A 15,610-nucleotide genomic window follows, 5' to 3' on the forward strand; every position below is an offset into this window, starting at 1 on the left:
TCACCGCCAGTCGAAAGTACACTAGCCAAATAGCCGCCTGATTAGTGTCGAAACCATTGCACCAAGCCAACCACCAATGCTCAAGGCCGATGCCGATCTGATGCGCAATGCCGAGAAGAACCACCAAAATCGGTGTCAAAATCGATGTCGATAGCCGATGCTCAAAGCCGTAGATGTTATAGAAATGATATTTTATGATTTATTACAACTGACAGGTGGAAAAGACTAGACCCAGCTTGGCCTATGCAAATGTATTTGTATATCATGTACATTTTATTCAAGTGCTCTTTTATGAGCTTTGGCTAATTATGACCGGCCGGCCAGTTTGTACTCACTTTGACAATTCAAGAATCTATATATTAAATACGTGCAAAAGGGAAATGGTCACTCTTGCACGGGGGGAGTTTGTACCCAGTGTTTGTGTTGTTCTTCTCTCCTCTTCCCTCTTCTCTCTCGCTGTGCCAGGGTAGCACTCTGGTATAGGAGGTGCGCCTGCACGCGCTCTTTTATCCTCTCGTGCTCTCAATCTCTCTCTTTGTTCGCGTATGGCTTCGATTCTGTGCTATGGGATTCATCAGGTATGGGGATTTGCCGATTTATGTGTTATATTCTGTTATCTTGGATGATTTGCAGGGCAGCCATGCATCCGTTTGTAGCAGTGGTATCAGAGCTAAGGTTGCACTCTTGGTAGCGAGCAAAAAACACCTGGTGCAAGATTCGTTTTTGAGCAAAAAAGCTCTTCACGTTTATGTAACATAGATAAGTACAATTTTATACTTCTATTTTGTTTTATATCTTGTTTAATCTCTTCTAATGATGTATATCTTTGCAAAAATTTGCGATCACAATGCATATCTGATTATGGAAGTTGCTTGATTGGATCTCATATGTAGATATATGCAAGAGTGTGTGGGAAGAAACATTAGATAAATCGGAGTAGAAGAAGTAGGCAAGGCGAATGATGCTCGAAAGGCTGTAGGAAGAAGGATGAGAAGTTTTAACTCCGTGAAGCTTGAAGTCTTAGGAAGAAAGAGAACTAGAAGCGTAAAACGAAGATTTTCTTTTATTTTGAGAAAAACAACATTTAGAGCCCTCAAGTAGTTACTCGACAAGGCTAGTTTGACTTGGAGCAGTAATTGAATATCTAACACAAACACACAAGACATAACAAACTTGTTTTGCACTAATCAGCTTGCCCAGGGTTGAATACACTGGAGGGATCTTTCAGACGGTGGGAACTCACCCAAATCAACCACCAATTTTATTAAAAGAGACAGGAAAAAAAAAAAACAAATAACTATGGCGCTAGCTATCCAAGGCAGTACAGTGGAGCAAATCGAGACCCGGCCGGCCTCCCATGTGACAGGCCTGGCGACTGCGTTGCTCCCATCCTCGCCATCGCAGCCAGCAGCGACATCGACAGCAACGGCAATGATCGACGGCACTAGATCTTCTTCTCTGTTTATCTCTCCCCCCCCTACAACGACTGTAGATCATCTCTATCTACAGTCTCCACACACATGCAAAGTGACTGCACCTTCTACTGCTAGACTACTCGATAACCCTCCTGCAGATCGAGGGCGCTACCATCCAATTGACACACTCTCTCTCTCGCTACAGCCGTCGACTGCATTTTTTTGCATGTTGGCTCCCTCCCCTTCATCTACACGCACCCAAGTGACGTGCATGCAAAAAAAAAAAGACGAGATTCTTCCTGGCAGGCAACGCTCAACCTGCACCTCTGGTTGCGCAGGCGAAACTGCACTCTCTCTCTCTCTTTCTCTCGCACTGACTGTAGTTCAACTACCCCTCCTTATCGTCATCAACCATCACTAGCCCCCCCCCTCGTTTTCATTGGCGGCCATCACTGACGTCCACAACACAATCCATGCAATTGAGTTCTGGTTATTCGCCTACCACCTGAGCTGCCAGAATGAAAAGTGCGGCCCCCAACTGCACATCTAACATTTCATAGCTCCTCCCCTTTGCTTTGGCATGCAACTGATGTTGCTCATACCCATGCATAACCTGCGGCCGACTTTGTCCACACAGCCAACTCTAGTCCTCACCCTCCTTACATTCGACTTTGCATGCACCTCGGCTGCTGATCACGTACGGCTGCAGCTCTCATATTCCATGAGCCGGCCGCCATGCACTCAACCCCCCTCGTTTCCATACCTGCCTTACACCCACGCTAATCACCTTCATTGCGGCATCACAAAAATTCGTCTTGAGTTTCAAGCCAAGTGGTAAGCTGCACAAGTTGTCGCACCACAGGTTCCACCGCATCTCAAGCCTCGACAGCACCTGCAGGACTTGACTTTTCTGGTTCTCTCACCATCATTTGTATAAGGGTGGAAAAATCCCACAGCGTACTCTTTCCTCCACCTTCCCAAATAGTGCAGAACAGCCCATAAAACGCCTACGAAGATGCTGATCGCAACAGCTGCAAAATACATTCCTAAATCCTGCTCTCTCGCGGACAGTGTAGGCTAAGACTCCTTGGGAGAGGTGTTCCTATAGAAATCCAACCCTCAAATCAAATAATAAACCTATTCTGATCCAAGTTATTACATTTTTTCATAGCCATATACTCGCGCAACCAACTAGTTGCCACCAGTATGAGGGTTTTCTAGTAGGCGTCGACAACAAACGAGCTGGGAGGGTTGTGCCAACAATAGCAACGATAGCATCAAACAATGGATAGCAGGGAGAAGTGATGGAAGACAGGGTGTTAGAGCACTCAACGGTGGCGCTTGCAGGTTGTTGGCGGTGTCAACAACAGGAAGTGACGACAGTGCAACCGATGGCAGACGTTGAGGAAGCTCTTCCGCGGCCATTGCCATACTTTGACACACAATGGCTTCTACGGTATCCACGGGACGACGACGGTAATCATGAGTTTCAGTCTGACGATTTCAATCTTTTAGCTCTAGTCTTTTAATTTAATCTTTCGCTTTACTTCATTTCATTTTGCACCCAGACATTGTAGTAGATCCATAAGGATTGTATCAATTTCGCCCCATAGGTCTTTGAAACACGAATAATGTAACAATTCCTTTAATTTCGGTCTCTGTCTTCCCTCTCCTTATAGCAATGGACATAGACGAAGCTCTTCAGCGACCGATGCAATAGCTTTTCGGACAACATCTTCTGTCGGGCATTCACGATGACGATGTTGCATTTTCTTGTGATGATTTCAAACTTTTTAGTTTTAGTTTTTCATTTTCATTCATTTTATTTTTTGTACCCAGGTATTGGATTAGATCCACAAGGATTTTCTCACTCTATTTTCATAGGTAATTTTAGTATTTCAAACAGACAGTTACTATAAAATTTCATTTCACAACCCCCCGCCATCCCCTCTACTGTTCTGATAAGTGAAGTCAATCATGTTATATTTTCACAATTCGAGTCACAATTATGCAATGTATAATAATCCACTAATTGCATTAAATATATATATGCATATATATAAATTTTTTAAATATTAAAAAAAAAAACATTAGAGAACACACATCTACCTGGTATTTGAACAATGCAACAAGCAGGGCTCATATATAATTTGGACGCTAGTGTCATACACTAACCACCCTCAGAATTGCAGCTTATCCCGAGCGTTCTAGTCGAACGTGGTCACTGAGTTGAAAGTAATTTTTTGATGAAAACTTTCAACCAAAATTAAGTGCTTCAGAACTGTTTGAGCATAAGTTGCCCTGCAGCTATTCATACACTCGATAAGTTCTTGCTATTGCTATTAAAATGTTCATAATTGTGTTCTATATTTATTTAGCATTCTTTTCAAACGAGTCTACCTAATTTTTAAATTACACACACTCCTTGTGCACTATATTTCTACTCTTCATGCCAATGGTAAGCAGATATATCACACATTCATGTCGACTTCTCACTGTTAACATGGCATGTCCCCTGTATGTCTATCACTATGATTGTTCTCATTTTGTACAAATTCTCTCCCGAATTATCAGTTTTACAATCAATCGACTCCAGATATTCTGGCTTTTGGCCAAGTAAATTCAGTGTATGATCAGATTGTTGTTGAATTTAACACAAGGTTGTTTTTAGTGCTTTGGTTTTTTAGAAAAGTTTTGCAGATAAACCTACATACAATGTTCTCATATCAAGCCCCATGTATGACATTGCTTAATGCATTCTAATAATACCCCTCTTGAAACATCATTACAATCATCCTTGATAAGTAAAATTTCTCTATGTATCTTTAGACCTAAAACTAAGACTAACTAATTCACCACAAGTGCTTATCCCATCTCTTCTCTTATCTTGGCCCTTCCAAAATTTCCCCACCCTTCACCACATCTCCTTATGCGCGAGTCCTCTAGTTTAATAGTGGTTTGATAAATTAATATTATATTTGATTTCTTTTAAGTAAATCTTTTTGCAGCTATTCTCATACCCCTATAGATATCTACAGCAGGCAAGAACTTTTTTTCAAATGCTCCTTTACTTGTTTACATTATGTTACAAAATCCATTGTTTCTCATGTCATGGCTTCTACTTTCTTTGATTGGACTCTTTACTGAGATGACTTGTCATACCACTACTTACATGAGCTCAATTGGCATGCGACGATCGCTAAGATTTGGAACATGCTTCCACATTACAATCTATTTCAATTTCATATCAAACAGGTCATTTATTTTTTCACTTTTTTTCTATGCCTAGCCTAGTCCATTGGTCACGGACACACAGATTCGCCGATTTAGGCAGTGTGTAGATTCTCATCTTGGTGCAGGTCCGCCGATCTAGGCAGCACATTGATAAATATCAAATTCATGATTTTTAAGCAATATCAAATGCAGATACGCCGATTTAGGTAGCATTAGTGCAGATTAGCCGATTTAGGCAGCACATTTTATTGGTGTAGACTCGCCGGATGAGGCAACACCAATCACAAAATCACACTGCATTGGTTGGCCACCATTGTAACTGATATGATTTTGTTACCTGGGTACATAATGAAAGTGATTTGTATTTGGACTTACATTGTGGAATTGGAATTGGATTGGGATTTGGTATCTGGTGATTATTACGACAGTGTTTATGTGATGAGACTTGACATTATGAGATTGATGATGAGTGTGACCAATGATATCTTGATTCATCAGGGTATGACATATACTGCTTATTCTAGTGGTATGGGACACTAGATTCGGTAGTATGTGGATGATGGCAGGCATAAGCTAATGTTGTTTAGTTTCATAAATTTTTCTTTTATTATGTGATGTTTTTGACACAACATACTAATCATTGTTTTTGACAAGTATTGTTTGCACATTTTTATATTCGCAACTAAGGACAATTGCTTTCCAACGGAGAGGTATGTTATAGAAATGATATTTTATGATTTATTACAGCTGACAGGTGGAAAAGACTAGACCCAGCTTGGCATATGCAAATGTATTTGTATATCATGTACATTTTATTATTCAAGTGCTTTTTATGAGCTTTGGCTAATTATGACCGACCGGCCAGTTTGTACTCACTTTGACCATTCAAGAATCTAAAAATTAAATACGTGCAAGAGGGAAATGGTCACTCTTGCACGGGGGGAGATTGTACCCAGTGTTTGTGTTGTTCTTCTCTCCTCTTCCCTCTTCTCTCTCGCCGTGCCGGCGTAGCACTCCGGTATAGGAGGTGCGCCTGCACGCGCTCTTTTATCCTCTCGCGCTCTCAGTCTCTCTCTTTGTTCGCGTATGGCTTCGATTCTGTGCTATGGGATTCGTCAGGTATGGGGATTTTCCGATTTATGTGTTATATTCTGTTATCTTGGATGATTTGCAGGGCAGCCATGCATCCGTTTGTAGTAGTAGAGGAGCTGGAATGCTGAGAAGAATGCCGAATCAGTATCAAAAATTGATGCGGATGTTGCCTCCCGTCGCTGGAGGGGAGTCTTCAATGCCGAGGAGAATGCCAAAACTGGGCCGATGTCGTGTGATGTCCGGGCTAACTCTCCGCCCATGGCCAAACAAACTGTCTGCTCTCTCTCTCTTCTCTCTCTCTCTCTCTCTCTCTCTCTCTCTCTCTCTCTTACACTCGCTCTCTTTCATTCCATTTGGCGATTAGAGGATCTTCTTTATCTCGATCTCTCTATCTCATTCGGGCATGTGGGTGAGCCGGGGGACTGGAGGTCAAAAGGTCGGGGGGGGGGGGGGGAGGGGGGAGTCAACGTCCATTCTGTGGGAACGAGGGCTTGCACACAAAGTGTCTAAAGCCACTTTTTGAAAAAATTGATTTTTTTCTTTTTTAATCGGCTATCGATTTACTGCAAAAGCGTTGATGAATCTGCAATTTCTGCTCGGTGTCGTTCAGTCTTGCTCACAAGCCTACTCGCTAGCGCTGCCTGATTCTACCCAAAATATGCCCTGCTTGATTGTATTGCAAGCCCGACCTTGCTGCCCGTCTTGTCTTGCTTCTACTTTTCTATTATTGATGCTCAGGTTGGGTGCCCGATTAATGCTCGACTATAGACAAAATCCCCCAATTATGCTCTTGGTTTTGTACAGTCTCAAGCTCCTCTGATCTTGCATCAAAATCCAGCCTTGTTGTCAAAACCTGCAAGCCCCTGATTCTCCAAGCTTGATTCACATCTCGACTCTTCCCCTCCTTGGCCTCAAATTTTGCTGGCTACCCAAATACACACAGGGGTGCTTACTTGATTGCACAAATAAGTGTGTCTGTGTTGCACGAAACGTTTCCAAACTGGAAACGCCGCCCTGTCAAAATGAACAGAAACGGCATTCTATAGAGCTAGGAAACGGCGGGGGTACACCCATTTGAGTGTAGACAACAACATAAAAATTCAAACATATATCGACACCTATAGTGAAGCAAACATTTAAAAAATATCTGCATCAACACATGAATGAAACAATAACTAGATTCATAATCTACATAAGTCAAAAGCAAAAAACTTAACACATAAAGTCTCTTGGCAACCAGATTTCAGTAAGCACCAATGCAAAAGGTCAATACATCATACATAGAGCAGTTACATAGCTTCGGCGTCACCAACTTCAATATCCATTTCCACTTCGATATGGCCTTTCATTGTCAAGTCCTCTTCCACGTCCCAAAAGCAACATGGCCCTGAAACATAAGAGGCTTCTTTCCTGGATTGTAGCCTTAAATTGCTATGTACATATACCAAGTCATCATCCATTTCATGCTGCAAACGGTTGCGCTTGATGGAATGTATAAAACCATATGTCGACCAATTTCTCTCACATGTGGAAGCTCTACATACCTGGGATAAAATCTTTATAACCAATCTTTGAAGAAGGGGGGTATCTTCCCCATAGTTTTCCCACCAAAAAATTGCTGAGAGCTTGTGCATGTCATCCAAAGCTTCAGGATCCCCAAAGCTCCCTTGCAATCCAATGTACATAGACAATTGTGCTTTTAGATGTGTCTTTTTCATAGCACTCCTTCCCACTCTGTTGAGTGTGGCCTTCCATCCTTTCATTACCTCACCATCCTTGTTACGTGACTTGGAAAACCACTTTGGATTTAAGAGGAAAGTTGTTGCATGAAGAGGAGTATGCATCATCAACCACCGTGCCTGTATGAATTCATTCATCTGCTGAAACATCTCTTCGCCATCCACCTCCTCTGCCAAAATCTCCTTGATCTTTTCTACTATCTGATCCACGCCTTCAAAAATTACACCCATGCACGCTTCATCCATGTCAACCGTACGCAACATTTCCATGATTGGCCAATACACCTTGACATACAACTCAATGTCCTCCCAAAAGCTAGAAGACAAAATGCTCCTCTCTATCACTTTTGCATCTTTATTCTGACACTTCCAGGCATCCCAATCCTCGCATGTCACCGAGTGCTTCAAAGATGACTTGACCCTCACCAATCTATGCAGCATCATGAAATGTGAAGCAAAACAAGTATCTCCTGGTCTAATTAGCTTGAGATTGGAGTGCTTACCAAACATGGCTTATGTTGCATCATGATTTGTGATGAACTGTTGAACTTCCTTTCCCTTTGTTACAATCTGCTCCAACCACTTGATTTCCGTCAAATCCTTCAAAAGCAAGTTCAGACAATGCGTTGCACAAGGATTCCAAAAGATATGATTGTACTCTCCCTCCACAATCTGTCCTGCAAGCTTGCAATTTGATGCATTATCAGTGATAACCTGCACAACGTGATCAACACAAACCTCTTTGATAACTTTCTTAAGTGCATCTGCTATAAACTCCCCAGTCTTAGAACTGCCACTAGTATCAATGGAGCCCTTGAATGCTATTCCTCTTGGATTAGACACCACAAAATTAATCAATGGTCTTTTGGTTGTATCTATCCACCCATGGGAAATAAGAGAGCACCCATAATGTTGCCAAGAACACTCTACAAGTAAGAGGATTCTCTCTAATCTTGCCTTTTCTTGCTGTAGTAGTGTTGTATGAAACTTTTCAAAGTTGGGAGGCTTATATCCTTTACCAAAATTTGCAATTGCAGAGACCATAACTGAAAAGTATGGAGAACGAGCAAGCGAGAAAGACAATCCGCATGCAATAAAACATCTAGCCACTGCCTTGTCCATATCTTCTCTACATGAGGCATTGAACATACCTTCAAAAGATGGTTGATCCTGAGCCTTTCTCTTTGTATGCAAAGGATTGGTGATGGCAATCTTTTTCTTCTTGTTGGCACTATCGTGATCCTCCGGTGTCATGGAGGCTTTTTGAGCCATGGTAACCTTCTTACAGATGCCAATACCTTGCTTCTTGATACCAAGCAAGTGGCCACGCACTCGTGAGCATGACCCTGAGTAGCCTTCCCGAAAAATAGAGCAAGTCCATTTCTTGCTACCACCTGCATTGAAGCAACGTGTTTCAGTTACATACTTCCAAAGAGGTTCTTGTTCGGATGGTGCTTTCTGCGTAAATGGCGTAACCAATAATGGTTCCTTGGAGCTGGATGCGGGTGTTGCAGCCAGAGAAGGCTTGGAGCTAGCAACAGCTGACATGAACATGTTGTCTTTTATCTGCAAAAGATTGGTGCTCTGCGCTCTTGTTTTTTTTGAGCCAAATAAGAGTCTGGCTCTTTGTATTCCGGACAAGCCCACTCCGGTGACAAAGCAACTTTGATACACTTGCACTTCAAGGCCCTTTTTCTGATCGCATCATCCAAACCAAAAGAAAATTTCAGCTTGAGAGCACACTTACATGGATCAAAAATGATTACTCACGGGACGTAATTGAAAAAAAAACAAGTGCTCGTGGCCGTAGGGTCTTCCTCTTTCATTAATGCATACGCATGGAAGCATTCTTTGCTTGCACTCGCGGCGGGAGGAGACTTCCGTGAAGCTTTGGAGCTCCCTGAGTGTTGTGTAGAGAAAGAATTTCAGTCTCTAGAATATGTTTTATGTTTCTTAGGAGACAGTAGATAGGAGGGCTTGTTTATTTGTTGAAAGAGGGTTCTCTTTTTGATTAAAGGAGCCGAGTTCGAACACGCTGAAAGGGACAGACTCGCAATTTAATTATTTAACCTTATGTTTTTTTTACAAACATAAGTCAATCGTTTCAGCACATTTCGAGGCAACTGGAAACGCAGTACCTGGCTAAAAATGTAGAAACGCATTTCCACCCATTCTGTAGCCGTTTCCTACAACACAGGTGTGTGTGTGTGTGTGTGTGTGTGTGTATATAACCAATACAAAAACCATTGCCTAATGTGCATCAACTGACTACTCAATTGCTTTTCTGCTTGAAACTTCTACAGAGCTGTGTCTTTGGCTTTGCTTGCTTTGCTCTCAAGAAAATTTCCATGCTCGACTGGCTTCAATTCGACGTTTCCTTGACTCACCAAATGCTTCCTTTGCAAGCTTGATGCTGAGCAATTATGTGCACCATAGATTCCCTTCAAGATCTCTCGAGTTTGAGATCTCTCAAGCCTTGTGCACAAGCATCAAGCTCAATTTTTTTTGCAGATGGTTGTCTTCCCCTGTTTTTACGGAGATGCCCCTTGAGAATCTTTGAGATTCCAAACTCCCGAGAGGGGCTGCACATGCGGGCATGCCAAGATCTCATTGATCTCGCCTAATCTGTGCTAGATCTGCTGGAAATCAACCCAATTCGGTGCTGCAAAGCACCAAGCTCCGTGGGAGCTTTGTTACTGCTGCGAGATTGTCTTCGCCAAGTCGTAGCTCTGATATCACTTGTGAGTGCACGTGTGCACAGATGCATGCATGTGCGGTGCGTGCGAGAAAGGAGAGAAGCATAAGACAGTGTGGGTGGAGCAACCTCTGGAACTCATGAGTGAGGTGCTCCTTATTCATATATGTATAATGAAAAAGGGCATGTACACATGTGGGTGGGCAGTCGGCGGACACTAGACGTCCACCCCAGGTCTAGCCCGAGCAAAAGGCGTAGCACCTTTACCCCAACAAAGAGGACACCGCCACTTGGATTGATTCAATAGAACAAAGGTATTTTGAGTCTATTGAAGAGGCATTCAATGAGTTCATTGAATAATTCTCAAAAAGATTGATATTTCATAATACTGTCCCGTAATTCCACAAGGTTAAACATAAAGAAGGAGAATCAATGAGGAAATTAGCCTTGAGACTCAAGAGGTACATTAAATTTTTCCCAGCTGAGGAATTATCGACACAATTTAGGCTTATGCTAATTTTCATCCAAGGCTTGAGAAATGCAAACCTTCAAAAGCATGTGCATATGAAAGAGAGTGTGACCTTAAACGAGTTAGTTAAGGAAACTCTTTACCTGGTTGACAGTTGTGTTGTCTACATAAAAGGGAGACTACAAGGATCATGATGATGATCTGTCCTTTGATCATTAGTGAATTACGGCTCGCTAAATATTTAGCAAAGGCATAAGCACCTCTAAACCAAGAGCGTCTCATAGAGGAAGTAATCATAGACAGTAGGTAAAGCAATAATACATCTAGCAAACCCCATTAGCACCAATTCAAGCATCACCACCACCACTATACACTCTAGGTAATGTATTAGGACCGGCAAGAGTTGAGATACCTCAACCAATCTTAGGACAACATCCTCCCCTACAAGAAGCAAGGACACATAGGTGTAAGATATGTACCAATGGTGGAAGAGTCGAAGGAACAAGTACCTGTGACTGTTCCAACATTCTACAATGAATTTGGAGGTTATAGTAGCAAATCCTTCTAATCACCATATGATTGCAAAATCATGTGGTGTTTCAAAACCCCGCCACTAGATTTTTAATAAGAAGAAGGAAGGTATACTATAGACAAGCGAACGATTTTGTTCATTGCAAATGGAGGAGCAGCAAGAGATAAGTCTGCCTACCTCAAAGAGGAGCACTAGGTGCACCACCAAACACATTATAATGTTATAAATGTGGTGGATACCATGTGATGAAGGGTTTCGCTCACACAGACATCATACGGGTAAATGCCTACTACATAGAATGTGGCATTAGTCATTTGATTTTTGATTGTGCCAACAATCCAAACAAGGGTAAAAATGAAATAGAAAACATCCTAGAGGTGATTCAACCAACCATGGGATTGAAGAACGAGAATGTAGTGCCAGTGCAAGTGGTCACACAAGCACAAAAAGCCACAGAAGAACCTCCAGTGAACGAACCAGAAGAGGATGCACCTAGCCAAAAAACGCAAAGTCAATGTAATATCTGGAAGCTAGAAAACTAAAAATGAGAGCTAGTAAGGAACACGAGCTAGAAACCCTAGCGGAGGAACTAAAACAAGTGCGAGAGAAGTTGAGGCAGCATGAGGAAAGGAAAACTCATACTACTACAAAAACCCTCAGTCATCTTAAGAAATGCCAACTGAACAAGAGCCAAAGCGTGCAAGCTATCGAGGATCAGTTTTGGTTGAAAAGATCAATGAGCCACTAAAGACAATCCTTCGAGGCTATGAAGCACAGCTCAAAAGGGACCAAATGCAAAAGCAAAGGTAGATGAATTATCCCTATGCCAAACAAGAGAGACAAAGGCTTGAAATATGCCAACAATTGAATCCAATTGCTCATGCTTTGATGGAGCCTCCAATCGAGAATCCTAAGGAAAGGATAGTCATTTCGCGAGATCAAGAACCTGTAAAATTATGCCTAGAAAGCATAGGAAATGATGTACACCTACAACAAGAACCTAGGCAAGAAGAGAAGAATGAGAGGAGTTAAGATATTTTCCTAACATGATTGGCAAATCTTGTCAAGAGGAATCTCCTTTTTTAAGGGATTATGACGCCCAGGAAAACAAAGAAAACCAACTATGGAAAAGAGTATGGGATGCAAGAAACACAGAAGGGCTTAGAAAATGCCAAAAAGGGTCTAATTATGGGAGTGAAATACAAATAGCTCCTTCTATAGAAGAGTTTGAAGCTAGATTATAAGAGAACTTGGAGCTACAAACCTATTTGGAAGATCAAGGTTCAGAACTATCCCTTGATAGTTAGCCATAGTCGTTGAAGAAGCCAAGTACGAAGCCAAGTCTGAGATAAGGATAGCTCCCTCTCAAGGATTTTAGACTCTAAGGGCCTAAAAAATCTTCTGTCAACATTGATAACATGCACAATAATGCTAGTAGACCTGTTATGCATTAGACAAAACATGTGATCCATGGTAGGAGAATGCTTAGAGAAATTTGGTGTCAAGAACTTGATTATGAGAATATAAGAAGGGATTCACGAACTAGAAAAACTAAATGAAAACCCAAAGCCTATACCCTTGAACAAAGTAGGCGACTATCGTGAAGGGGAAAACGATAACACCACTCTTCCTATGGAGCACCAAGGTATCACAACCACGGAAGTTCTCAACAGTGGAGTTGGAGATTCCATGTCTATAAAGGAAATTTGGAATGCATGGGCAAAACCAAAGCTAAGGGCTACAAGAATGAAGCTACAACTTGCTGATGGCTACATGGAAAAACCCTTAGGACTCCTAGAAAAGATAGTGGTCACCTTGTATAGACTCGAGTATGAGCATACTTTTGCCATAGTTAATTTTGGTAAGAAGAATAATTATGACATCATTTTAGGACATTTCATGATAAATTTGACAATTGTCCAAGATTGGGATCATAATTATGTGTACTTATTCCATGTTCATATAAGGACCTCAAGGGAGTGGATCTGTCTATATGTCAGCATATGATCCCCTTGAATCCTGATGCGAAACCTTGCAGACAACATTCCTATACCTATAATGCAAACCTCTACAAGATTGAACACACAGATTGGGTGTCACCCGTTATGGTTGTCCCAAGCAAAATGGGAAATTACGCATATGTCAATCTATAAAAAGTGAATGCTGCAACGATAAGAGCTAACTATCCTTTACTTATCATAGAGCATGTGCTCAAATGACTATCCAACAAGCAAGCCTAATCATTTTTGGATAGTTTCTCTGGAAACAACCAGTTAACTATTGCGGTAGAAGATCAATACAAGATGGCATTTGCCACGGAATGGGAAATTTATGCATATAGAGTGATTCCATTCGGCTTAACAAATGACTTTACCACATTCCAAAGGCTAATGACATATGCCTTTAAAGAATACTTGAGGATATTCTTAGAGATATACCTGAAAAATCTTTGCATTCACTCTATTCTTAGGGTGGATCAAATAGAGAATCTTAGGAAGGTATTAAAAAAGTATAGGACTCACAGAATTTGCCTAAATCCCAAAAAATGTGTCTTCATGGTAAGGCAAGAGATAATTCTCGGTCACATTGTGTCTGAAAATGGTATCTCTACGGATTTTGACAAAATCAAGGTCATTATGGAAATTCCAAGGCTGACCAATGCTAAGAAATTTGCAGTCCTTCCTGCGACGCTGTGGGTACGACCAACGGTTCATCTACATGAATGTTGTCATTGCACAACCACGTTACATGCTAGTTGTGGTTTTTGTATGGACCGAGGAGTCATGTGAGACTTCTTTCAAGAATCTCAAGGATGTGCTAATCTCTGCACTTGTTGATGAAATTGCATGATTGGAGAAAGATATTTCATGTTCATATTGACGTGTCACCATTCACAATAGATTACATATTAGCTCAACCTGGGGAGGGCACTATAGAATTTCCAATTTGGTACGCCAATAGACAACTCAATAATGCCGAAAAGAACTATACCACCACCAAAAGGGAAAGTCTAGGAATGATATATGCTATGAAAAAAATTCAGCATTATCTCTTCGCAGACAAATTTGTATTCTTTACAGACCATTAAGATCTTCTATACTTGGTGAACAAACCTTGCAATACGGGACAAATTGTATGATGGTGTATCATATGCTTGAGTTTGACTTCACAATAGTGGTTAAGAAGGGAGAAACCCATCAAACAAGTGAATCATCTCTTGACATTACCAAATGGAGGAGCACCAGAAGGGGTGCCTAATACTTACCTCTTGAATGTCGAGATGATTCTGAAATGATCCCAAAAAAAAATCACTGGCTCTATTAACCTATGGAGGGACATTCAACAAGAGCTACTTAAGTGAAAAGAAAAAGGTGAAAACACAGGCTAAAAGATTTCAAATGATCATATGATGCCTATATCACCATGGATCTGATGGGGTATTCATATTGTGCATCGGCCCTGAAGAATACGCAGATCATCTTTTAGAGGCTCACACAAAAATGGTAGGATGCCACAACTCGTTAGATAGAACATACCAACAATTGAAACCGCTTAGAGTGCATTGCCAAGGCTTGCCTAAAGATGTTCATCACTATATCACGAATTGTAACCGTGTCCAAGGCTTGATAGAAGGCTATAGAGGCCAGAGACTACATGATGATAGGAGGCCAACTCTATAAAATAGGCAAAAATAATCAGCTTCGATTATTTACAATCAAGAACGAATGTTTTCTTATTCTAGAGCGAGCACATTCAAGCATAGCGGGAAACCATTTCTCATGTGATAAAATAGCCAAAGCTACCTTAGTAGCAAGAATATGGTGGCCAACATTACACATGGACGTTGACAAATATGTCAAAAGATGTGATGATTGACAGTGGACCAAGGTATTGATAAAACACAATGAGAACCATTGTAGCCAATGATGGGGGCCAATGATTTTTCCAAGTGGGAATTTGATTTTGTAGGACTAATCACACCACCCACGTATCAGATACATGCACATTACATCATTATTGCCACATATTATCTCACAAAGTGGGTTGAAGCTAAAGCTACACAAAAGGTAGATGCTAGGAATATTTTACACTTCTTGTATGAAAACATATTCGTATGGTATGGTTTACCAATTGAGATTGTCAATGATAGAGGGACACATTTCATTAATGAAATCATCGAAAACCTCCTTGAGGAATTCATGGTTATCCATAAGAAATCTGATCTCTATCACCCACAAGCCAATGGCCAAGCCGAGGCCACTAACAAGACACTATGCACAGTTTTGAAAAAAAATGTAGCAGATTCAAGGAAGGATTGGGATCAGAAGTTACATTTAGCCCTTGTGGGCATATAGAGTGACATATAAAACATCACTAGGAACAACACCATTTAACATGGAGTTGGGCTTCAATTCCATATTGCCCATGGAATTC

At 41.3% G+C, this 15,610-nt stretch overlaps 2 protein-coding genes across 2 annotated transcripts; both read right to left on the reverse strand.

Moving 5' to 3' along the window:
• Positions 1-7,030: 7,030 nt before the first annotated feature.
• On the reverse strand, positions 7,031-8,007 carry LOC147439922 (uncharacterized). The gene is made up of 2 exons (XM_086484427.1): positions 7,984-8,007; positions 7,031-7,882 (listed from the first exon to the last, which is right to left on the reverse strand). The coding sequence occupies exons 1-2, from the start codon at positions 8,005-8,007 to the stop codon at positions 7,031-7,033; spliced, it is 876 nt and encodes a 291-aa protein (XP_086340553.1).
• Positions 8,008-8,094: 87 nt separating this feature from the next.
• Positions 8,095-9,034, reverse strand: LOC147439923 (uncharacterized). The gene is made up of 2 exons (XM_086484085.1): positions 8,219-9,034; positions 8,095-8,157 (listed from the first exon to the last, which is right to left on the reverse strand). Exons 1-2 carry the CDS (start codon positions 9,032-9,034, stop codon positions 8,095-8,097), a joined length of 879 nt encoding a protein of 292 aa, XP_086340211.1.
• Positions 9,035-15,610: the final 6,576 nt, after the last annotated feature.

Source organism: Adiantum capillus-veneris, chromosome 16, assembly GCF_014529385.1.
Source record: "Adiantum capillus-veneris isolate H3 chromosome 16, ASM1452938v2, whole genome shotgun sequence".
Taxonomy (NCBI): Eukaryota; Viridiplantae; Streptophyta; class Polypodiopsida; order Polypodiales; family Pteridaceae; genus Adiantum; species Adiantum capillus-veneris.